Below are 26,821 nucleotides of genomic sequence, written 5' to 3' on the forward strand. Positions count from 1 at the left end.
GTGCAGTTCTTTCCCTTACATATTTTTATTTTTATTTTTAAGTAATTTTTTTTTATTTGCTTTTTAGGGGCCTGAGTCAATTTTCAAGTTTCTGAATCCGACAAATGCGACAATGTGTTTCGTTCTGTGTGACCAGTTCTTAGTAAATTTTTTGATCAGTTAGAACTTGTCGTAAAATGTCGTTTTTAAGGAATGTCCATTCTTGCATTCTCTCATTCAGACATTTTCTATCTCTCTATCACTTTTCTTCTTTCTTTCATTTAAAAAAATGTATTTAAAAAAATGAACTTACACAGAAATATTGATATACTATAATGTATTTTTTGTTTGTGTATGGTTTGTTTTAAACTTCAGCAAATTCAGTCCAAAACTAGTCAATGTGGCAATCATACCATCACCAATCGTATGACTTTACCAATGAAATTTCAAGTCTGCTATCTTTTCAATAAATAATATTGATAGTTATCCAAAGTTTAGTCGATCTACTGTATCTATTTACTGTAAACATAAGTTGTTTTTTTTTTTTCATTGATTCGATTTTTAAATATAATTTTTTGTGATGTTTTAAATAAAAAAAGACAGAGAGAAATATTTCCAATAAAATATTGATCCCAGAAATCGTGTTGTGCCAGGCCACGGATCGTTAATCAAGTTGACTGCCTGTTGGCCAGGTTTCCAAACTCCCACAATGCAACAGTCAATAACAGTTACCGATTGTTTTTCTCGATGCTTTCCTAGCTCCTGTGATTATATCGATACTTTGAAGTAGCCCCGGCAGGGGGCGCTGTGCACGACGAGGCTACTTTTAATTTTTTCTTTCATTATTCATACTTTTTAATGTCTTGTGTCAAACGTTTACAATACAAACGCACGTGGATAAATAGTTTTCAACTTAAAATGTAAAATTTTATTTATCTTTTTTTTTTGGTTTTCGGAAAATCAACCTCGGTATTCTGAAACCTTGATCGTAAAGTTTCGGCTCCTAGAGTTCTCGTGCTCAAAGAGGAAGTACCAGATAGCAGACGATATTTAAATTTGTGTTTAACTGTTGAGCTATCATAATGGTAGCTGTAAAATAGTTTACGGTAATTCGCTATTCCACTTTCTTTCAGAAGTTTCTGGATAATGGTGTTGTTTTTTAATCAGTTGCTTAATTCTTTATTTTTAGATTATAAATACTAATATTCAAGTTTAGAGTAACTAATATATACACTATCAGGGCCGGCCTTAGGCATAGGTAAACTAGGCAGCCACCTAGGGCCTCCGATTTGTGGGGCCTTCTCAGGTGACAATTTTTCTAGAGAAGAAATAGCTAAATTTGTGCCCAATGTACACTAGGGTGATGTGGTTTTCAATAAAATGCGTAATTTTATTTTTTAGCTGTTTATTTTATTCTTATATTTTACTTGAGCCACCAAATTCACTTCGCCAAGGGCTACCATTTATCTAAGGCCGGCACTGTGTCACTAGGCTACGTTTGATACTGTTAATACTCCACTGCTAAAGTTCTGTTAATTCTCTGTTGTAATAATGTATCGTTCCACAGAAAGCTATTTTTTAAACTGTTTATTTTTAACAACATTGTTCCACTACATTGTTGCATTAGATTGTGCCACTAGATTGTTCCACTAGATCCAGTGGAAAACGGTGGAAATGTCAAATAAAGTTTCCCTTTCAGACCTTGCGAACTATGGGGCAGATGATGTTAAGGTCATCTGTTTCTTTTGGCCAACGGTTAACGAGCAGGGTGTCATGTGGCCAGCACAACCAACCACCTTTACTTTCCCCAACTAAAGTCAGGTACCCATTAGAGTTTGAAGGATTTAGGGGCGCCCTAAAAATCTCGAAATTCATAATCCCAGTCTTCACCGAGATTAGAACCCAGGACCCCAGGTTCAGAAGCCAAGTGCTTAACCACTTAGCCACAGCAGCCCCTGATGGAAATGTAGTTGTTTACGTAATTCACACCATTGACCCTTGACCTGACATTTGTCTACACTTTAGCATCTCTTCTCATTTACAGTTTAGCATTTAGACATCAACTTTGATCGCAGTTATCTAGCTTTAATATTTTCTTATGCTAATCGCGCTTACCTCATTTTAAACTTTTAATTGTAATTTTAATACTATTGGCGCTAAATCCTTTTATATAGAAAGAAGATGCACAATAATTTCAAGTTGACACGTTGCTACAAAGCTTCTGCGCTGGCGGATTCTGTTTAAAGATAAAATACGAAAAGGGGGGGGGGGTAGACCAGAAAAGGTTGAAGACCACTGGAATAGACCGATGAAGGCGTGTTAATATCATGAAGAGATAAACTTAGATAAGCTTAAATAGACTTTTATTTATAAATACACACAACTTTAACTTTAGAGTACATATATACTGATAATGCTGAGTTACAAATGTAATAATTATATTAACAAAATCTAACTTACTACAAATACATGTCTTACGTCTCTGGGTAGTCTCCCCTTTTAACCTGCACATCACTCTTATTATTCCTCTTCAATTACTTTCATCAGAAATTCTCTAGCCTACACAACCAAAACATCCGCATAACTTTCGTCATGGCTACAAGAGCAACAAGCTCATACAGTCCATTACACAACTTACATCCTTCCTAGCAAAATGCTTCATAAATAGCAACAGGTTTCTTGTCTAGGAATAAAGTTATTAAGGTAGTATGGCTCGTGGTACAAGCCAAGCAAACAAATGATGCACTTGAGGGCAACTTTAGGACACTTTAAAGCAGAAAGTAAGGTGTATGTAAGTATGTATGTATATCCGGAATAGAAATGAAAACCGTTTGACCAATCTTGATAAAATTTGGCATAAAATTTCTTTAGATCATGGCGTGTATGTTTAATATCCCTCCTATAACTTTAGGGCCATAAAAATAGATAAAAAGTACCTAATTGTATCTCTATTAAATAACAAAACTTTTTAAAAAATCGGGTAAACCCGTTTTCACAGAAATTTATATTGGATATGAATTTATCTCGGATGAACGGGTAAACCCATTTTCAGAATCTACTTTTATTTTCGTGTCAAATTTAAAAATGTGAAGGGAACATTCTCCATGTTTGACAAAGATCTAAATTCAATCCAGTAGATAGTAATAGCCTCAGTAGATCAGTAATAGCCTAACTAAGGCCCGCGGGTTATATCCGGCTAGTAATTCACAAAGATAGAACTATTGGAGGGGGCTTTTAATATGCTATTTTCTTTCTAAAGAATGTTTATCCTGGGAATTAATAAAAAGCCAACAATTTGAAAACATATATCTATTTGGAACTAAACAATATCGAGGGAGCTAAATCGAACTTCAAGAAGGGAAGAGATTGGAAAAAAAAACCTCATCAAATAGCTACATTTTAAAAGCAACTTATAAACATTTCTTTTATTCTCTACTCGGATACACTAATAAGCTAGCTATTTATAGTTTAGATGAAAATCCATAATTATTGCGCATCGAGTTTATTCTAGTCATTCAACCAATATAATCATAGCCGTGCAGCCATCTTAATCTAGCCGTACAATCATCATAATCTAGCAGTGCAACAATCACAGTTTTTTTGATGAATAAACTTGTAAAAGATTTTTTTGTTTAATCTCGGCAGGTCTACCAGGAGACGAGCCCATACTCAGAAAGAGGAAAACCCGTCAAAAACTCGGGGAGGTGGTGGACACGCTTCTGCCCCCCGAACATAAGGCGGCACGCAGAATTATACGCCGGTCCCAGAAGCGTCACCCCGGGATGGCGGGGAAAAACAACTTGACGCTCTACGAGAGGATCATGGCCTACCGGCAGCTCAAGACGACCGGAAGTTCCGGGTCAGCTGACAGCGAGGTGGGTTTTATATCAATGTTTGAGTTTCTTTCTTCAGTCACGTGATGCAGATATAATCTTTTGGGTCTCATCTTTCTTTCATATCAGTTTAACGCATGTAGGCTTTAAGATCATTGCTATTGTGAACGCATGCATTAAGGTCGGTAGTGTCTAAGAGAACTGTGCTGTGGCCTCACATATTATATTGATTTAAATGTCATCTTCGAAAAATGGTGAGGTGGTCGTACGGCTGTTTGTTAGACTGTATAACTTAATGTTTTGTGTTTGAGTCCTAATGAAGGAACTGGGAATGTTTCGTGTGACTGGAGTTTTGAAGTGATGTTACTCTGTTCTACTAGCTCCTAGTGTCTACCTAACTACCTGACTACCTGTCTATCTAATTACCCGACTACCTGTCCATCTAATTACCTTACTAACTGTCTATCTGATTACCTGACTATCTGTCCATCTGATTACCTGACTAGCTATCCATTGATTACCTGACTATCTGTCCATCTGATTACCTGACTAGCTATCCATTGATTACCTGACTACCTGTCCATCTGATTACCTATCTATCTGATTACCTGACTAATGTCCATCTTATTACCTGACTACCTGTCTATCTGATTACCTGACTATCTGTCTACCTAATACCCTGACTACCTGTTTATCTAATTACCTGACTACCTGTCTACCTGACTACCTTTCTATCTGTCTACATGACTACCTGTCTACCTGTCTATCTAATTACCTGACTACCTGTCTATCAGATTACTTTACTGTCTACATGACTACCTGTCTACCCGACTACCTGTCTATATGATTACCTGACTACCTGTCTACCTGAATACCTGTATAATTAACTGTCTAATTGACTACCAAATGTCTTCCTACCTTTCTACCTGACTACCTGTCTAACTGGCTACATGTCTAACTGACTACATTTCTAATTGCTTCCTTTCCTGCTGCCTGTCTAACTACCTGACTACCTGTTTACCTACTTCTCTACCTGATTACCTGTCTACCCTACTACCTGTCTGTCTGCCTGTCTACATGTCTATCGGAATACTTGACTTTCTGTCTATCTTATTAACTGACTACCTGTCTACCTGACTACCTGTCTACCTGAATACCTGTCTAATTAACTAATCGTCTAATTGACTATCTACATATCTACCTACCTATCTACCTGACTACATGTCTACCTATCTACCTGTATACCTGACTACTTTTCTACCTTACTAGCTGTCTACCTGACTACTTTTTTATCTTACTACCTGTCTACCTGATTACTTAACTACCTGACTACCTGTCTACGTGACCATAGTTGGAAAAAGAAATAGAAAAGAAAGTAGATAATTGTGCTGGCTATCCAACATCCTCATATTGATGTGAATTTTTCTGCTATTACCCTCTCTCTCTCTCTCTCTCTCTCTCTCTGTCTCTCTCAATCTATGTCACTCTTTCTTTATATCTCAATTCTCTCCATCTATCTTTCACTTTATTTAACTATTATATCTTCCTATCATGTCTATATTTAACTAAACTATCTTCTTCCTGTCATGTCTATGTTTAACTTAACTATCTTCTTCCTATCATGCCTATGTTTAACTTAACTATCTTCTTCCTATCATGTCTATATTTAACTAAACTATCTTCTTCCTATCATGTCTTGCCGAGTCCGTCTTTTGACACAAATTGTGGTTTTCATTCCGTGACGACTATCGAACATCCATACGGAAATTAAGATAATTACGCCCTAGCATAAACGGCTTAGCATAAACCTCTTAGAATAAACCTCTTTCATAAGCCTTTAGAATAAACGTTTTAGCATAAGCCTCTAGCATAAACCTCTTAGAATAAACCTCTTTCATAAGCCTCTAGCATAAACTTCTAGCATAAACCTGTAGCAAAAATCTGTAGTATAAGCCTCCAGCTTAAGCCTCTAGCATAGACCTGAAGAATAAACCTCTTGCATAAACATCCAGTAGAACAGATAGGTTGCAGGCAGAGTTGGAAGTCGGGTCAACAGGCTGAACAGCATTTCAGACGCCGACCGGTCAACCACTCTCTTCGTATACCTCATGTTATCTCATCTAGTCTTGCAGTTGTGTATTGTAATTAGCCCAAAGAAGGCAACTCAATTAGGACAGGTATTTATTTACAGGACAACACTAACACATAATTACAATATCTGCATTAAGCACAGCTTCTTCATGACATGGGCTGAACTCCTTGCTTCTCCTATGTCAGCATTCAGTCTAAGTCTAATCACTATCGGTGCACGGGCTACAGCGCACCACTAACTTGGATGGCGGTGTGCAAGACAGGGCTATCACAGTGTTTTACATATAAGTAAACCTTCTCGAACTAATGTCCTTTACTTTAACACTGCCCGCTCTATTGTAGTACGCTGGAATCTGTAATAAAGCACTAATCAATTATTTATAACGGGCTCTTGTTATGCTGGTTACTCTGAGTGACGTTATTACAACATTACATTTCTTTGTTTTCATACTTTCTCTTTGTTTGCTTTAAAAAAAGGTCTCTTTTTATAAGCTGCCATTGAAAGGTCTTTTTTTATTCTTTGTTGCTAACCAGCATTAAATATTGATACTGTGTATTGTTTCAAGCAATACCAGAGATGTAATAGATTTCTATGGCCACTTTCTTCCTCGATGTAATCAAAGAGTTGTATAATCTATTGAGTTGCGCAAGGTATTGTTCATATAAGTGGCTTACACGATTTTTTTTGCTAGCCCACTCAAAGGCGTGGTGGGTGAGTTTTAAGACACTTGACTTCCGAAACTATGGGGTATTGAGTTCAATCTCAATGAGAGAGAGAGAGAGAGAGAGAGAGAGAGAGAGAGTGGCTTAAAGAGTGTGAAAGAGAGAAATAGACGATGAGAGATGGAGCGAGAGAAAGAGAGAGAGGGGGAGAGATGGAAAGGGAGATTGAGAGAAGGCGTGTGAAAGAAAGAAAGAGGGACAGAGAGAGAGAGAGAGAGAAAGTAATAGAGAGATAAAGGGAGATTGAAAGAAAGACATAGATAGAAAGAGATAGAGAGTGGGTGAAAGAGTGCAAAGAGAGAAATAGAGAGGATGAGAGATGAAGTGATAGAGAAAGAGAGAGGGGGGAAATGGAGAGTGAAAGTAAGAGGGGCAGATAGAAAGAGAGAGAGAGAGTGGTGGAGAGGTAAAGGGAGATTCAGAGAAAGAAAGGTAGAGAGAGAGAGAGAGAGATACAGAGAGAGACACGGAGAGACAGAGAGATAGAGAAAGAGAGAGAATATATATATATATATATATATATATATATATATATATATATATATATATATATATATATACAGGGCCGGTCCTAACAATTGCGGGTCCCTATGCAAAACTGATTGTGCGGGGCCTAGTCTGGGTGGCAATAAGGATAATAAGTGAAAATTAAGATTTTGTATTAGAAAAAAAAATCGACTTTGCAGAACATTTCCAGGAATTTTTCGTATAGATTTTGCAATTTAATATTTACACATAGAATTAGCGCGGGGCCTATGAAAGCGCGGGGCCAACTGCGACCGCATAGGTTGCAGTGGCCTAAGACCGGCCCTGTATATATATATATACACAGAGAGAGAGAGAGAGAGAGAGAGAGAAAGAGAGAGAGAGAGAGAGAGAGAGAGAAGACCAGTACGAAGATGCATCAGAAAAGTTCTAGGGAAGTTAAAGATGGGGGATACGTTGCAGTGCTGATCATTTAATCACCTCGTCACCTCCTGGCCACAAAAAAACAGATGACATTCTAAGTGTCCTATTCACTGCTAGCTCCATAAGATAAGCCTTAGGCTTTCTCACTACGTAGATTTTTGACCTAAAACTTTTTTGGAAGCGAACTAAGCGGTTTTTTACCTATTCTTTTATTGGTGACGTGGTGGTCGAATGGTTAAGCGCTTGGCTTCCGAACCTGAGGTCCCGGAATTTAGTTGGGGAAAGTAAAGGCGGTTGGTCGTTGTGCTGGCTACATAACTCCCTGCTCGTTAACCGTTGGCCAAAGAAACAGATGACCTTAACATCATCTGCCCCCTAGATCGCAAGGTCTGAAAAGGGAAACTTTGCTTTACTTTTATTCTTTTATTATTGTTGCTATTCCTCCTATTAGCTTGCAAATTCTTCGTGGGTTACGAGTGGATCTCAAAAACGGCTCCAACGATTTTCCTAGAAATTTAAGTTTATGTATATATTTCGGTAAAACAAAAATAATGATGATGATTTCCTATATCTTTTTCATTTAACACGCGTAGGACGTAATCATCTTTTTTTGAAGCACCGTCTGTATTTTATAAGAAAGTTATATGTCCAGCAGTTAAGACAAGGGACATTACTCACGTGTACAAAGGAGGATAACCCTTGTAATAGTACAAAAACAATTCCAGGATGGGTGACTGGTTGTTTGATATACACTCTTGACAGTCTCGATGGTCTCGGGTTCGAATCACGCCCGTCACCTTCCCCCGCCATCGGTCCTTCGTGAAGGTATATACATGCAAAACAAACAACCCTCATAATTTGTGTGTGTGTTTAGAATAAAGGAAATTAGCATAGAGCCGTACACGGAGTATAACGCCAGTGTAGGACCATATTTTAAGCAGCAATATTGACACTAATATAGACATAAGCAGGGCCGGTTTTAGGGCAGTGCGGCGGGATGTAACTCAGGGACCTCCACAATAGAACCCCCCCCCACCCAACAGCAGACTTTTAAAAATCCGAATTTCGACGGGTCAGAAACGTACACGTTTTTTGAAGTTGAAAATCGCATTTCGCATTTTTACTGACAATACTTTAAATCTTACGGTTGGCAACGTTGGTGCACTGGCGGATCCAGGGGGGGGGCGGTAGGGGCGATCGCCCCCCCCCACTCGGCCGACCCCCCCCTCCCCCTCGAAGGGGGGTGGGGGACGAATTTTAGTATAGAATTCACACAATTTGTATACAAATTTATCACTTATGTTAATAATATATACTAATTATTTATATTTCAACCTATTCTTTGTATTATTTCGCCCTCTCCTCTAGTATGTTGACCAATTTGGTGGGGTCGGGAGGGGACAATGGTATCAATCCCCCCCCCCCCATACACTTTCGAGTGGGGGGGGGGCGGTCCAATTTATTTGTAGAAATCACAGCTTGCTAACAGAATCAATTAAATATCTATATGATTAAAATTTGTTATTGATATCTTAACCGATCTGTTTACCGTTTGGGGATGGGGGGGGGGGCGAATACCTCTACTGTCCTTCCCACCTAAACCATTTGAGTGGGGGGGGGCGGTCCTACTTTTATGGAGAAATCATAGTTTGTGAACAAAATTAGTTGAATTAATCTATAAATTTTATATTATGTCGCTCCCTTTCTGGTATCTTGGTCGATTCGGTGGGGTTATGGGAAGGGCGATTGCATGTACTGCCCTTCCCACTCTAGCCCTCTGAGTGGGGGGGCGGTCCTATTTTTATGGAGAATCATAGTTTGTGAACAAAAATTAGTTGAATATCTATATAATATAAACTACGTATTGATATGTGAACCCATTGTATATTATGTCGTACCATACTCTAATCTCAAATTGTATCATTAGTAAATTGAAATGAAAAAGGGTTGCACCAGGTGGGAAGGGTGATATATGCAATTGCATTTCCCCCATCGGACAAACCAATACTTTTTCTTTTAGTATTATAGTTTAGAAATTACAAAATGTAAAAAATCTGCCACTAATATAATTTATATATACTATAAATTAAATTCTTATATCGAGTCGCCCTACTTTTTTTTTTATTCTTTAATGCCAAATGCAATCTTTAGCAGAAATTATTAAACGAGCGAGGATTAATCGCTTTCATTCTACCGCCCTTCCCATTTCCAGAGTTTATGTAATTTCACATGAATTTATCATAATTAGTTTAAGAAAGACTTTGCATTGGAAAAGTTAGAATTCAAACGAAATTTTTCAGTATAAGAATCATGATTGAGATGAGTTCTAAACCGAAATAAATGCATTTATAGTCGCCTTTTCCCAACCTTTACTCAATCGGATATTTTTCTAGTTAAATAAATTTGGGACTAAAACTCACAACTTATATTACAATGTTATTGAATATTATTTATCGAGTAATTTTTTTTCGGCGGCGATCCTCAAAGCCAAAATCTAAATATGTGGGTATCTTATCTTTTCAAGGAACAAATCGGTTTTATTTGCAATGTATTAAGGGCGTATAAATTCATATTAGAATATCTTTCAAGTGCAATATTATTCAATAGTATGAATAGTGAGCTTTAGGTCAGGAGAATGCGTTTCTGCAGTGAAAAATGCCAGAAAACGCTTTTGGCGTCGGGGCTTCGCCCCGAACTTCATTGATGAATAATGAGCTGTAGATGTCAGAAAACGCTTTTGTCGTCGGGGCTTCGCCCCGAACTCCATTAATGAATAATAAGCGTAGATGTCAGGAGAATGCGTTTCTGCCGTGTAGAATACAAGAAAATGCATTTGTCGTCGGGGCTTCGCCCCGAACTTCATTGATGAATGATGAGCTGTGGATGTCAGGAGAATGCGTTTCTGCAGTGAAGAATGCAAGAAAACGCTTTTTGCGTCGGGGCTTCGCCCCGAACTTTATTGATGAATAATAAGCTTTAGATGTCAGGAGAATGCGTTTCTGCAGTGAAGAATGCAAGAAAACGCTTTTGTCGTCGGGGCTTCGCCCCAAACCCCAATAGGGAACCTTATAGCGTTGCCCCACTTTTTCGCCGAAGGTTGAGAAATGCTGCTTTTTAAAATTCCCATATATATATATATATATATATATATATATATATATATATATATATATATATATATATATATATATGTGTGTGTGTGTGTGTGTATGTGTGTGTATGTGTATGTGTGTGTGTGTTCTGTACACACGTTTATGCATAGGGTTAGGGTTTACTGGGCGTTAGGGCGTTAGGGTTAGGGTTTGGAAAAAAATCGCCCCCCCCACTCCAAAGTTCTGGATCCGCTAGTGCGTTGGTGTGATAAAGAAGTGTCCGCTTGTAGCAGTTCCGGTTTTTCCGCGTCAACCCAGGACTATACCCTCCACAAATTATTACTGTAGTATGCGTATTAAATATTTGAAAAATAAGAAAATGAGATTAATACATAATATATAGATATAATTATTATTAATTAGCGGATTTTTTAAAGCTTTCTAAAAAGTGTAGGAGCCAGCACATAAATCCTGCCCCGGGGCCTTCACTTACTTATATCCGGCCCTGGGCCAAAATTAAAAACTAACGTGTATTAAAATATTTAGAAATGGAAACGGCTTGAAAAGTTATAAAATTGAAATTAAAGAAAATATTGATATTGATGTATAAATACAATCTTGTGGGTCAGGCCCTGCCTAAAGATCTATGACCTCTAAAGACGATATACCTTCAACTGCCCCAATCAAGAACAAGGCCAAAAGGATCTAGTATAAGTTGTCCCTAAGCCACTCGAAATGAGTTTTTTTTTTCTTTTTGGATAGGCTTTTTTTTTTTGTTTTAATTTGCGTCATTTCCGCTGTCATGGTTGCTAAGGGACGGCATCACTTGTTTATAGTTTATTTGCACTGTCGTCTCCCCTTTGATTTTTTTCCCCTCTGTATTGTTTTAAAAGCTTGTGATGCTTGCTGACTGCTTCAAAGGCACGTGAATACACTCTTGATGACACACACACGCACGCACACGCACACGGACACACACATAAGCACAGAAGTAATGCTACACAGCGCACTTCGAGTTATACAGTTAGTGTGTCTTCGTACCGGAAAACAAAACAATAATATTACGAATAAAAACAACAGAAAACTACGTACTGCAAAATACAAACACTAAATACATCACTGCCCTAATGATTTGTAATCGATTCTTTTTCCTTGATATTGACTTGACCGATTCTTAGTTCATTGAACACATTCTATAGTTCCTGTTCCCTTTCCCTTAATGATCAATCTGGGAGGAATTCGCTTTCAATACGTAAAAGACGGATCGATCCTCGTTCCAGTTATTAAGAAATCGATTTTATTTTTAAATTACATTTCCAAATATTACATCATGAGACTGAGTCTGAGTCTGAGGGACGGCATTTGTATACAGCAGCCAATCAAGGAATATGGCCAGTTCGATCTCGTTGAAATCGATAAATTAAAATAAAAATGATTTTGTCTACCTAATTCGATCGATATGGATGACAATACTATTTTCAAGAATATTCCATCTGCATTATTGCTAGTTTCTGTATGTTAGCCTTTACATAGATTGGTGAGGCTTTACATAGATTGGTGAGGCTTTACATACATTGATGAGGCTTTACATAGATTGGTGAGGGTATACATACATTGGTGGGGCTTTACATAAATTGGTGAGGCTTTATAGGATGATTAGAGTATGTCACAAATATTCTATCTGCATTAAAGCTAGTTTCCGTATGTTAGTCTTTACATAGATTGGCGAGGCTTTACATACATTGGTGAGGCTTTACGGGATGACTAGACTATGTCACGAATATTCTATTTACATTATTTCTAGTTTCCGTATGTTAGCCTCTATAATTAGATTGTTGAGGCTTTTCAAATATTTGTGAGAGTGTATATAGATTGGTGAGGCTTTGCTTAGTTTGGTGAGGCTTTACATAGATTGATAGGTTATATATAAATTAGCGAGGCTTCGCATTGATCGGAGAGCCTTTTCTTAGATTGGTGAGGCTTTACGTACATTGTTGTCCTTTACGACCCCACGATGACCTGCTAACTATCGTAAAAAAAAACGCAAGCTGAAAATCTATGACCATATCACATGATCTTCGGGGCTCGCTAAGACCTTCCTTCTGGGAACAGTACCAGGAAAAAGTAGAGGAGGCAGACAGAGGAAGCGATGGGAGGACAACATAAAGAATGGAGGGGCATGCCATTGCATGATTTTCTTACTAAGGCTAAGGACAGACAGGAATGCAGAAGGACGGTCGACGAATCTTGCGTGGTGCCCCAACGGCCCAGCAGACTAAGGGATAGGTAAAGGTAAAGGTAGAAGGTTATGAGGACTTGTGAAACTTTATGTAGGCTAAAGAGGCTTAATGTAGATTGTTAAAGCTTCGTGTAGATTAGTGAGGCCTTACATCAGTGTGCATCTGGCATCTATGTAGATAAGTTAGGCTTTGTGTAGAATGAAGAGGCTTCATTTTATATCTTATCTACGTAGCTCGGTTATCTAATGAAATGGATTTTATTAAAATAAAGGCATATGAAATACTGACATTATTATACTAGCAATAATTAATAGATCAGAGCAGCGTTTCACAATCTGTGGTACATCTTACCCTGGGGGCACTTGGCATGGAGGTGGTTGGGTACTGGACAATAAATGTGGTAACTGTAAAGTGATTGTATTGTTGGAGGTGATACTGAGAAATAATTTGGTTAAAAACACGCTGTTAAAAACTCGTTATATATCAAATATTCTAGCATTATATTAAACGTAGTATCCCCTCTTCTATACACCACTACGATTTTACTTTGAGGTCTTACTTATTAACTGCATGAACACAGACCATCAATACACATCTCATCCTTTCCGACAGTGGTTCCCAAAGCTTGCTAAAAAAAATCGCCTCACTCAAGGCGCTTCTCAAATTGTGTTTATTCGCATTGTATTTACACTTTTACAATGTAAAGTTAATGCCGTTATTTCTTCCCTTAACAAACGTGATTTCTTAATGAAACTCCATATTGTAAAAGCATGGGAACCGCTGGCTTACTAAATGTTGTGATCTCAAATTAATTCATGATCATAATCCTTTAGTGTTTTTTTTCTTACATTACAATAGCTCTTTGACCTTTAACCCCCTATTTATATATCACTCTCTATATACTTGTTTGTTCATAGATGTGTATATCTACCTCCATTCTAGGTGTTCTACATGTTTACTAATCTAAAACTCTCTTGGTATAAAGTTTCTTTATGGTTTCATTATCCCCTAGAAGAATGTGTATCCATAATTCCTCGGCAATGTATGTTAACAATTGATGTTCAATAAATTGGATTCTTTTTAAAGTGGCATTTTAAGTTTCAACTGTACCTGTCTTCTTTTATATATTATACTATACCTATTTTTTCTTTACATGTCTCAATAAATATATAAATATATATCTTAAACATGTATTAATTATCTTTAAGAGATTATTTTATTTGTTTGGTCAAAACATTTTTACTTCTAGAATACGAAGTATTAAACATAAAACACTAAAACATTATCTTCGAATTAAAAAAAAACAAAGCCTTATAAAAAACTTAGAAAATCCCAAAGGCACATTTCTTTTTCCATATGCTAGGACAAATCTGTACAAATACTCCTTCTACCCTAGTGTTATAAGAGCATGGAATGGGTTGCCTGAGTCAGCCAGGAAAAACAACGACTTGGCAGAATTTAAGTCATTGATTAACATGCATGACTTAATAGACCTAGGGACACGCGTTGGACGTAATCATCGTTTTTGAAGTAACGTCTGCATTTTATAAGATAAGAATTTGAACGAACATTATTTCCACATTAGTCATTTAGGTCACTATATATAATTAATATAAAATCGACCACCGGCGGACAATGTTTATGCTAGCCCTGGATGTGGCAAAATATGTAGGTCACAGCTGGGGCTGCGTACCACGGGAAATACTGAATTCCCAATTAATCTTCGGACTCGAAGACAAGCTTAATTATTATTATTATAATTGAAACAAAAAGACAAATTGATTAAAGATTAACAGAGGCCTATATATTGTGTATGTGTAATTAAAAACAAGAACATAAAAAAAAAACTTAAAAAAATCAAACAAAACTTATCTAAAGGGGAAGAACTCGGCCCTTACAATATATTATATATATATATCAATAATATATATATATATATATATATATATATATATATATATATATATATATATATATATATATATCAATAATGTACATATATCAAACAAATAAATAATTATCAATAGTTTTTTTTTAAATTGATTCACGTTTTGTTAGGTACAATACAAAAATTGTTAAAGTATCCACTGTATCGTAGAATGTCTAATGGAGGGATAACTTACAAACTATTTAAGGGGACTAAACCCAACAAATTAAACCATATCTGTGAATACTGAACGATTAGTCTCCCTTGTTGGTACGTTACAAGAAAATTAATGACAATTAATTAATTGATTAATGGACCTCATTCACCAATCGTAAACAAACAACATTTAGCCGCGTGGTGCTTTATCTCTTCAATATAATTTACAATCTCATGTTTAATTCATGATGGTTGTCACGTGACAGTTTTTTTTCCATTGTTTTATCAATAAGATCACGTGACTAAATGTTGTTTGTTTACGATTGGTGAATGAGGTCCATTGGCTACTATTTTTTTTTTTATTGATTCCTGTCTTGTCTATGCCAATGAATAAATATTCACTTGATCCGAGAATGGGTGTGGGAGAAATAACGTGTACACACTTTTTTACCAGACAGACAGAGTTGATATAAGCTTTGTACACAAAAAAACATCAATATGAAAAAGCTAACCATCTTAAAACCCAACCCTAAAATCTATTTTTTTAAAACAGCATTTAAATTCCATGGGGCAGCGTTTCGTTTCTGTAAATTTGCTTCAGCCATTGTGTTTCTTATCAGACACTCGACTGCCCTGCGTTGCAAGCGATGCTCGCTGGAGTCTAATTGAACACGTAGACGCTAAGTCAGACGCTACATTAACAATCTTAGCTCAGGAGCTGTAAAGCCATTCATTTTCAAATGAGCCTCTTGTTCGAGATTAAAACATTTTCAAAAAGTGTTACTGAAAGAACTAGGAGACATTAATTAGTCATAGCGCGATGCTAATCTTAATGGTACTAACGTAGAACACAGAGACGTCCACAAGAATACCCGGAGGCAAGTCTAATAGAGAAACTTGTATTGTTTACACTACCAGTCATTCCCAAACCCAGGGCCGGCCTTAGGGCACTGCAACATATGCGGGCGCAGTGGGCCCCGCACTTTAATTGGCCCCGCGCTAACACTAGTAAATTTTAACTTAACAGGGATTCCGCTTCCTCGGATTTTCCAGGAGCTTCTGGAAATCTCCTGAAATGATTAAAGTATCCTGAAAAGTCATAAAAATGTCCTAAAAATAGACAAAATTGTCATTTTTGGGGGCCATACAATATGGATGACTCCAATCCTACTCGCGAATAAAAAAAACCCGGTAATGTCAGCTTTCGTTTAATAAAAAATAATAGGGCGAATTTTAACCAAAACAAGAAGTTCAAATACTTAATTTACTGTAATAGTCACTGGCATATAAATATAGATCTAAATCATTTCTATCTCTTAAAAAAATCAAAAGCGATATTTTGCTATTCAATAGTAAATGTAATCGCTTGTCGTAGATGTCTTTTAAAGTTATCTTGATCGTGATTTTGTACTTAGTAAAGTTTGACCAAAATGCAAAGACGTATTTATTTTCTAACAAAAAAAATCTAAATTTTGACTTATTCTCCTTATCCCTATCCAGACTAGGCCCCGCGCAATCCGTTTCACATAGGGCCCCGAAATCAGTAGGACCGGCCCTGCCCAAACCTTTTCCCTTAAAGAAACACTTCGTGCAGTCTGAGTATTTACCGGAACAATTAGCTTTTTTTTTTTTTTTTTACAGAGATTAACTCTTTCTCTCCGAAGTAACGATACCATCGTTGATTTGATCCCATTAAATTAAATTATTTTTTGTTTTTATAAACTTTAATTTGTGTTATATAAAAAGAGCATGCATTCTCCTAAAATAGTATACCAAAAGTAACATTTTCTAATTTCCAACAAAAATGTTATTGACGTTTAATGACAACAAGGTAGAATATTCAAATGTCAAAAATGAACAATTCTGAGAAAGTGGAAAAATAATTACGGAGTCAAAGAGTTAATTCACGTGGTGGTATACTAGTTAATTATGCTAATAGTTCGTGAAACACCTACTGAGGCCTCGCGGAACACTAAGGTTCCGCGGAACACAGTTTGGGAAACACTGCACTAGAGAGCTCAGATGGGAAAAAAAAAAACACAACGTCACGAGTGAGTCTAGTCACCCAACTCGCGAAAGATCTAAACAATACATTGTCATGAGAAATAGTCCAGACATGTAAAACAGGCAAAATATAAAAATACGTTTAAAAAAACAACAACTCCACATTTACAACTATATTTCTCAATAATTTTTTAGTTTATTTCCCTTTTTGGAAATCAAATAACATAATTGATCACCTGTAATTAATGGACTAAATGGTTATTTTTTTTTTAAATGGATTCATGTATTGTCTTCGCCAATGAATAAGTGTGCAAAGTTTCAACTTGATCCGAGAATGTGTGTTGGGAGAAATAACGGTTCAGACTACTTACCAGACGGACAGACAGACAGACAGACAAATTGACAGGATGAGTTGAAATACGCTTTGTAGAAACACGTTACGGGTGACACAGAGTCGTCCAACTACCAAAAGATTTATATCTAACCAAACATATTTAAATATAAAATAAAGTATAGCTTTTATATAGCGCTACTTTCATGCTTATAGCATGTTCAGAGCGCTTTGGTCCAATCTCCAATCTTTGCGATGTGTAATGGTCCAGGCATCTACAAAAAAAAAAGTATATGTTGGTAATAGGAAATTGAAAACAAGTAAAACAGTACCAATGAAGTGAATGAAGTGTTAAATCTACAATACCTGACAACAACTTTAAAAGTAAACAAGCCTCTAAAACTAAATCTAATAATATTTTAAATGCTTGAGATGGTGAACGATTACATCATTGGCCTCCTTCAGACGCGATGTGACAATAGCCAGGAATGAGATGAAAGCCTGGGCATTAGCTATCGTTGGAACAATGTCGCCCTGGCAGGGAGTGACAGCAGTCCCCCCCCCCTCCTCTTCAAGCAGCTGAAGTGTCCAAAGGAACACCAGGTACCCGATACATTTGGGATCGACAGCATCGCTGGTTCTGTCACGGTGTAGCCATGTGTGCTGCAAAATGCTTAAGGGACACCAGCCCAGGGTGGACTCCCGAAGCCATTTCTATTTTTGTGTATAGCTGCAAGGCAGCAGATGTTAGGATTCAGGGTCTTCTTAGATGGGCCAATGCTAACGAGGCCCTCCTGCCCGGATATTATCATTTCTATTTATTGAAACTTTCGAAAGAGAGTGAGACTTCAAGGAAAAAACTTTCCCAGGGCCTGCACTTACTGAAATCCGGCCCTGAGACGAATATTACAGCCCGTTTACGAAATTGCATATAAATCAAACAAGCCAGTATAATTTTATAAGTTAATTACTGAATTGAAAACGTTAGAAAAGTTCATCCTTTTAAACAAGCGAAACATTTTTTTAAATGCTTTTTAACTCAGCACTTACAACTATATCTCTCAATAATGTAGTAGTTTTATTTTTTCGATATCAAACAAAATAATTAATTACCAACAATTAATTGACTAATTGGTTGATTTTTTAATTAATTCGTGTTTTTCTAGGTACAGTAAATAATTCATCAGAGAATGGGTATGGGAGAAATAACCTTTACAATTATCAATAGGGGGACAAAACTCGACATACTTAGCCATAATGTCAATACTGAAAGATTAGTTTCCCTTATTAGTGTCAAACAAAATAGTTAATATTGACTAATTGCTTAATATTTCTTTTATGTATTTATGTATTGTGCAAAGTTTCAAATTTGATCCGAGAATCGGGTGTTCAAACTTTTACCAGAAAGACAGAGTTGATTTAAGCTTTGTTAAAAGTGAAATAATGTCACTGCTAATTTAATTCTACGACTTTAGCCTTTCCTGGTCCAACAGTGATACAGTAAGATAAAGGGACTTGTCATGAGTTAAATATTGTATTTTTTCACACACACACACACAAGCACAAAGATCTGTTTGTCATTTTTTGAGAGCCTCTGTCTCGAAAGGTCCCTCTAGCTCGGTGCAAATTCATCCACAGACCAACGCAGGTCCGGGCTCCGCGGAGGACCAAAAATCTCTGGAACGCAGCGATACCGGGTGGGGCAGCGTCGACATCTCCCAGTACACGGGTAGGCGAGATGAGGACGAGGAGCGTAGGACGCCAACCCCACCTCCGACCCTGGCACTTGACGTCAGCAAGACTAAGAAGCAGGTACGCTATCCACTGTTTAACAGTTCATAGTTTCTGTTGTTGTTTTTTTTTTTCTAGCTAAACACTGTAGTTGTTAGTTGAGCTTGTGAGTTGTGTGTTTTTAGTACAACTTTTTCTGATGTGTAGTTGGTGTTAGTCATTCCAATGTTGTATTCGAAAAAAAAAAGTTACTAATTTTAACGGTTTTATTTCGCCTTTTTGCTTATTGCTTTAGTTTTCTGTTTTAGTGTAGAATCAACTTTAGTGTCTCTACCAGAAACGTTTAACAGTTAGTATCCAGTTACTAAAATAACAAATACTAATTCAGCTAGTTCCAAAAAAAATTGTACATGTTTGTACGGAACCAACCTCATTAAAAAAAAGTTCTCTTAAGTTGTTTTTTTTTTTTTTAATTTGGTTCCTGTTAGAGGTGCGGAGATCGAAATGGGGTGGGGCAGAGTTCGTTAAATAAAACATTTTTGATTGTTTGATGTAGGCTACTTTTGACTAGACATTGCTCGTTCACCTTTTTGACCAGACTTCATTCGTTGTACCTTTTGATCAGACATCGTGAGTCCACTTTTGACCAGACATCATTCGTTGTACCTTTTGACCAGACAACGTTCGTTGTACCTTTTGACCAGATATCATTCGGACCAGACATCGTTCGTTGTACCTTTTGACTAGGCATCATTCGTTGTACCTTTTGACCAGACATCTAGTCTTTTGACTAGACATCGTGAGTCCACTTTTGACATAAGACATCGGTAACTTAACCTATGGCCCACGGGCATGTCCTGTACGGCCCCTAAAAGTTTATGCCAAAACTGGATAATGAAATCCCAGGTACAAGGTCTCATTGGACCAGTTGCTTTACTTCTGCTGCCTGCTCCAAGCCTGTCGGAAATGTTTATCTCTTCCAGATTGAACAAAGTTGGACAAAACTGAAAGACAGTTCCGATTCATTTTAAATAATAGTATTAATACCACTGCTAAAAATAATAATAATATCGAAGCCCTTAGCATTTCTAGGAAGATCCTTATTACTTGTCAAAGGGCAGTACTGCCTGCAGACCTGCCATATCATCGGAAAATGTCTCAGTGAACAATGATACAACAATGAATTTTTTTTTTAACGAAGCTCAACCTTCACAGTACCAGAGAATGAAAATTAATTAATTAATTAATTCAATAAGAACGCTTGTCCTCGAGTCTGAAGATTAAAGAGGAGTGCATTTGAAGTGGCTAAGCAGTTCTAGCAGTCACCTTCATATTTTGCAATATTCATAGTCTGCCGGTGGTTGGTTTAAGTTATGTTTTCCCTGTCAACGTCTGTCCTCGGCAGTAGATTTCCTTTTGGTCTCAAATGTGTATCCCGTGGCTTCTATAAGAGATCTTCAGCTGTCTTGTTCGGAACCCGCCGGCTGACAGATGATGACGAATTGTAAACGTAACTCTTTCTCTCCGTTATTTTTCCACTCTTTGAAGGAGTTCTTCTTTTAGCTCGTTACTATTTCACTCCCCTGTTATGATTAAGCTTCAATAGCTTTGTTGTTTGTTATCAGAAAATGATGTATTTGGTATAGAATTAAAAGGGGAATGCATGCTCTTTTTATATAACACAAAGTCAAGTTTATAAAATTAAATTTTATTTGAACTTAATGAGGTCAAAATCAACGGTGGGATCGTCGATTAGGAGAGAAAGAGTTAAATATATTTAACACCATCTAAAGATGAAAATCACACAAAATTGTTAAGTATGTTTAAATATGCTAATACATATTAACCAGTTGAATATATTAGTCTAAACGCATGACTAGCTTAACACATGAAATTCGTAGGACATATGTATCATTCTCTCTCGAATTAACGTCTGTAATATATACGATAAGAAATGATTATAGTACAAAAAAGTGCAATATACGTGATATATATCGGGACAATTTCAACCGTTGATTTAATGACTACTCTCTAAATTTCTAAAACATATATGCTATCACTTAAGGAACTTTCTTCCGAGCCGTAACCTATTAAGTTTCACCATCTTATACCCAATCAATGCTCATTTATGAATCGGGCCTTTTGTTTACGCATGTGAGCGGTTCGCTTAAAGGTGAAACAATCAATAAAACTGCGACATATTTATTTAATAATTAATCACCAAGGGGCCTGACCCAAAACACTGAAACATCTTTTCTATTGCTTTGAGTTTTGATTGGATGCATTGATTATCGTCTGCTAGTGACGTAGTTAGATTCTATTTATAGTTTTGTTCTTTGCTTGCAACTGTGTCAACTCTTCCAACAGAAATCTGGACTTGGAATATGGACCAGAAGAAACACCACTCCAAAGTGCGGCCAGCCAAGAAAGGGGAGACAAGCCTACGTGTACAGCACTGAATTTTGTTCAGGAGAGAGAACTCTACACAAGCATCAGTCGCTAACTTGTTTGTCTCATTCTGAACCGGAACAAAGCAACTCTGACGCTACTTGTGATGTTCCCACAAGCCCACAGCTCCCGGACATAATTTCTGGTGAAGTCAAAGTCTCAGCGAATGAGAATGATTTCCGTCACATTAAGCTAGCTGCTAGGACGGATGTAGGTGAGTTGGCAGCACAAAATTCAGCACAAGATGACAACTATGACGACGAAATATCCACCAAAAAACAGAACACACTACTAAACTATGGTGAAAACGAAAGAAGGATATCTAGCGTTAAATCTGATGTCAAACGTAGATCAAAACTAATAAAATCGTATTCTGAATCTAGGGAGGAATCCCTTCAATCTCAAAATCGGATTAAGACAGTAAATTCCAACGAAGAGGATTTCTTTCAGAAAGAAAAAGAAGGCATTACGTTTGAAGAAAGGGATCCCAGTTGTTCAACTGAATGTTCTCTCATGTACACTAATGCAATTTGTAATGAAGTCGACACCCCCAAAATGTCAACTGAAACTCGCCTTGCGGACTCTCCGAGTCATTATCTGAGGAACGTATCTGTTGACAGTGAGGGTGAGGCTCTCTCCGCGAACTTGATTGACGAAGCACGAACACAAAGCGCAAGTCATTCATCCGAATCTCCAATTCTTAGGCTGCAATCTTTAAAGCCCGCTTACTCTGAATTCCCAGAGATCATTGACGTGAGCAGACGACACGTGAAGTACGTCTGCCTGGTGCGCTCAAAGTCGGAAGGCAACTGGGCCCTTTCTGGGAACTTGCCAGGTCAGAGCGCCAACGAGCACACAGACAAAGATGCTATTGAAGAAGCAGAGTCCATATCGACCGAAGTTCGAAAAGGCTCGGGTCAAGATGACCAAACAAGCTCTGATCATGATAACCTAACGACGAGAGGTCGAATGAGACGCAGGCATAATCTTGGATGGGATTCCGGAAAGAAAAGATCCGAAAGCGTTGAAGTCAGAAGATCTACACTCGAACTAGATCTAGCTCAGAAAGTCATCCTCAGAAAGCGTGTCCTTGACTCTTTGACGCCGGAAGAAAGAATCAATTAGCTGACAGATAAAACATAGAGTGACCTAAGAAACACATCACATGACCAACGTGATAAGTTTGATGACGCAAGCGGAAGAAGTCGATCAGCTTTTCTGAAGATTTAGCAGAAGATCGTTTTGCTTGGCTTATCATTGTCAGAGAGTGTTTCCATTGAGTTGAAGATTTAACAACAAATCTAATGCTTTGATAGCAAACAAAAAATCTGGACAGTGCCTGCTTATACACTGTGAGAGATACAAGCTGGTCGTTTCAGCCATTTTAATATCAGGAATAGAAATCGTGCAAATTATAAAGGTTCAAACAGTAATCGACTTATTCTTGTGTTAATTTTTTTTTAATAGGAAACCTCAGGATTTGCGCTATTCAATTTTAGCTTTATCATCATAGGAATCCTTGGGCCTTAGGCCTCTTTTCTTTGCCTCTTTTTTGGGCTTTACGTGCCTCTTTTATGGGCCATCTTGTCTCTTTTGTGGGCTTTTTTTTTTTTTTTTGTATGTTTTTATTTGCAAGTTATCATAATTCACAAGTATTAAATCATAAACAATTGAAAAGTGATTAACCTTAAAAATATAATAATAGTAATAGAAATATTATTTAATATCAAAGACATACTATCTCCAAAACTAAAATTACTTGTCAAATTTAAACATTATAAGCTCATAATTAATGTGAAATATTTGGTAAAGAAAGAAACTAGGTCAACTAATTTTAATGACATATTCAAAAGCGATTTGTATAAGAGCATAAAAGTAAATTATTTAGTTAAAAAACACTCGAATTTTAATGGAGCTATCACTTTGGATAGTTCATTGTGACAACACAAAAATATAAATTACCCATATATTTTGTTTCATTGCTCTAATTGAAATTCAACTTTTTACCTATTTCGAGAAACGCATTTAAATGAGAAAACAAAATAAACAGTGTTTTTTATTATAGGTTCGAATAAATGGGTCCAAATTTACCAAATTTCTATCTGAAGGTGTTGTTTAGTTGTTGTTTTTTTTTTTAAAGAAATTTCTGGTGTACAATTTTGAAAGATGTCAATACTACAGCTTCAGAGTTAGCATTGCACCAACTGTGTTTATTGTAATGCATCCAATTTGCGTAGCAATTGTTTCTTGAATTATACTTTTTTATTTTTTTTTTAATTCTTTTATTTTAATATATATATTTTTTTTTTTTCTTTTTTTTTTTTGGTCAAAAAATAAAAGAAATATAACAAAAGTATTTATCTCTATATTGGGTGGGATAGTTGTGCATTAAATCCAGTATTTCGTTATGTATTGATGTGGCAGTTGCCTTGCAGCTACACCCAATCATGGAAAAGGCTTCGGGAGTCAATCCTGAGGAAAAAGAAATCAGGAGTCGGCCACACTTAGGCAGTTTGCAGCACCGCAGTGCTACATCCTAGCAGAGCCTGCGATGCCGCCGCTGACTCCAAACTGTATAGGTACTTGCCTTTCCTTTAAATACATTAGCTGCGTGGAGAGGGGGGGGGGGAAACTGATGTGTGGGCGACATTGTTTCGACCATAGCTAATGCCCAGGCATTCATCTCATTTCCACGAAATGAACCATAGTCGCTTGAAGACTGAAGGAGGCCATACATACATAAGACAGTGTTATTTTGTTTGAGTCTTAATTCATAATTTATCTATTTTTTTTCCTATTCTCTTTCAACCCGTTAGAACATTACTCTAAGGATGGCACATACAATTTTTTTAAAATAAATTATGTTAGTCTTATTATCTACTTTACTTTCTTTAAACAAAATAATTCAGTTGTGTACTTTAATTTACCTAGAAATGTTTAGATTTTATATTTTGTTATTCATATTGTCGGACTACTTTGAAAATTGCATTTTAATTTTATGTTGTATTTTTTTTTCTTCGTGCTGAATTCTAAAAGTTAAATATGTTATAAAGATAAAAAATAGTAAAAATTCTTTATTTGTTATTTTTTTGTCTTAATGTTAACAAAAAACTGTTAACTATCATTGATATCATTGACTATCTTCATATAATTCAGAAATATAAACATAAGTTTACGTGTCATTTGGATTCAAATTTAAACAAAATTTGCGGAGAGTTCTTTATTTTTATTTCCCCTTTGCGTTATACTTATCACATTTATATTTATCACATTTCTTCATCTGTTATATATTTATTTATTTATTTACATTTCATCACACCAAAGTACAGAAAGAAATTCACATACGGGCACTCAACATATAAATATTTCACCGATACACACATTTGAATACATATCTTTGTCTTTAATAAACTAGGACTTATAACCAGCAAAGTAATATGTAAATTTTGCAAACTGAGATCTCGATAAATGGTGTCAAAGTCTAGTTGAAGTATTATCATTCTAATAAGCGCACACATTCTCAGTGTATTATTTTCTACATCCTAGAAATAGTGTGTTTAAACAAGCAAACTATGAAAAAAGGACATTAATTTAAAAAACCTTATTTATAAGGGAAAGAACTGCACAGTTCCAGCCATATATCTCAATATTGTAAGAATTATTTCCATTTTTAAATCTAAAACAATATTAATTCGTTAATTTTTTTATTGATTTATTTTGTGTTTTTTTTTTTTTTTACTGACAATGAATAATTGTTCAAAGAAATAGCAAGATGTGTAACCAACAAACAGACACATATAACGTGAATAATCTATGTCTACTTCATAATTTACGCGAAGGAAACTTACAACTTTGTAGATGTCCGAGAATGTATCTATTCAAATCTTTAAATATTTAATAGCATGCAGTGAAAGAATGCCAGACACATTTCGGCTGTTCAACTTTTTTATCAATACTAAAGGTTCATTTATTCTTAATTAGTGTATAGTTACACATCAATGCTTCATGATATTCAAGATGGTGGTCCCATATAAAGGCATATATATATATATATATAAACATGGTTGTGGGAGAAATGACGTGTTTAATTATCTATTGGAACGAAACCCTACATATGTTGCTGTATCTGTGATTTAAAAAAAAGTTCCCCTTTCAGACCTTGTGGTCTATAGGGCAGATGATGTAAAGGTCATCTGTTTCCCTAGCCTACGGTTAACGAGGGTGTCATGTGGCCAGCCCAACGATCAACCTTTTACTTTTCCCAGGTACCCATTAGAGCTGGTTGGACTCAGAGGCGCCCGAAGATCCCGAAATTAAAAATCCCAGTCTTCACCAGGATTCGAACCCCGCTCCCCAGTTCGGAAGCCAAGCGCTTTACCGCTCAGCCACCGCGCCTCCTACATATGTAGCTGTATCAGTGACTACTGGGGTATTAATTTCCCGTGTCGGTATCAAACCAAGAATTTTTTTTTTAGAGAAACATGGATCACATCTCAAACAGAGTAGAACTCTATGACCCTATGTCTACTGGCCTAGCCTTAACTCTTTCTCTCCTGACTGACGATACCAGCGTTGATTCCACCAGAATGTGGTAAATAATTGCGGAAAGAAAGAGTTAAGTCTTTGCTATGATCGAAAGTGTATTCACAAATGTGTTTAGATCTACTTGTTAGACTACAGATGTTAGATGACCTTTGTCTCTTCTTTTTGGTGAAATGTCGAAACATTATTTCTGGTCTGGTTGGTCATCATGAATCGCCCATGAAGCACATTAATGCTATCATGGATTTATATATATATACGGCGGTTTATAATTCATTGCGTATTTTTCGGTCATAATATTTTTTCTCATTGTATTTCATTTGGCGCCACCCTATTCACTTCGCCTAGAGCCTCCCTATTCGCTTCGCGTAGGGCTTCCCTATTTGCCCTAAGGACGGCCCTGTCGGGATCGTTGGTCGTTGGTCATATTGATAGTTAAATAGTGTTTTGTTGTCTATGCTTTGTTTAATATTAATAACATTTCGTTAGCCAAGCCATTTAACGCGTATACGATTTATACTAGAGATTCGTGTGTTTGTAAATATTGTTAGTTATTTCGTTTGATTTCATTTGAACATGTTAACGATTATTAACGAATAATTTTGAATGCTGCTGCTTCGGTGAGCTACTAATAGAGGTATCTTCGAACATTCACATATCACGTTACCTAGAAAGTTAAAATGTCTACTCGATAGCAGTGACGTAGCTAGTGGATTTGGGGGTCCGGGGGGCTTGAACTCTTTAGGGGCTCCTGCATTTTGGCTTCGGCAACATTAGATAATTTACTGGCGTAATCTGTGGCATTTTACGTCTCG

General features: G+C 36.6%; 1 protein-coding gene across 3 annotated transcripts in view; it reads left to right on the plus strand.

The window, feature by feature from the left end:
- The window catches only part of LOC106053276 (trichohyalin-like), a 100,398-nt gene that overhangs the window by 65,462 nt on the left and 8,115 nt on the right, over positions 1-26,821 (plus strand). Inside the window, exons 1-3 of one of the 3 annotated variants that reach the window (XM_056003562.1) lie at positions 792-1,085; positions 3,625-3,854; positions 18,924-19,097. In XM_056003562.1, the coding sequence (XP_055859537.1) occupies positions 3,762-3,854; positions 18,924-19,097 (267 nt within the window). In that variant the 5' untranslated portion in view covers positions 792-1,085; positions 3,625-3,761. Of the gene's footprint in view, positions 1-791; positions 1,086-3,624; positions 3,855-18,923; positions 19,098-26,821 lie in introns of those variants that run through there. The other 2 variants (XM_056003560.1, XM_056003561.1) reach the window with 2 other exon arrangements.

Source organism: Biomphalaria glabrata, chromosome 11, assembly GCF_947242115.1.
Source record: "Biomphalaria glabrata chromosome 11, xgBioGlab47.1, whole genome shotgun sequence".
NCBI classification, from domain to species: Eukaryota; Metazoa; Mollusca; class Gastropoda; family Planorbidae; genus Biomphalaria; species Biomphalaria glabrata.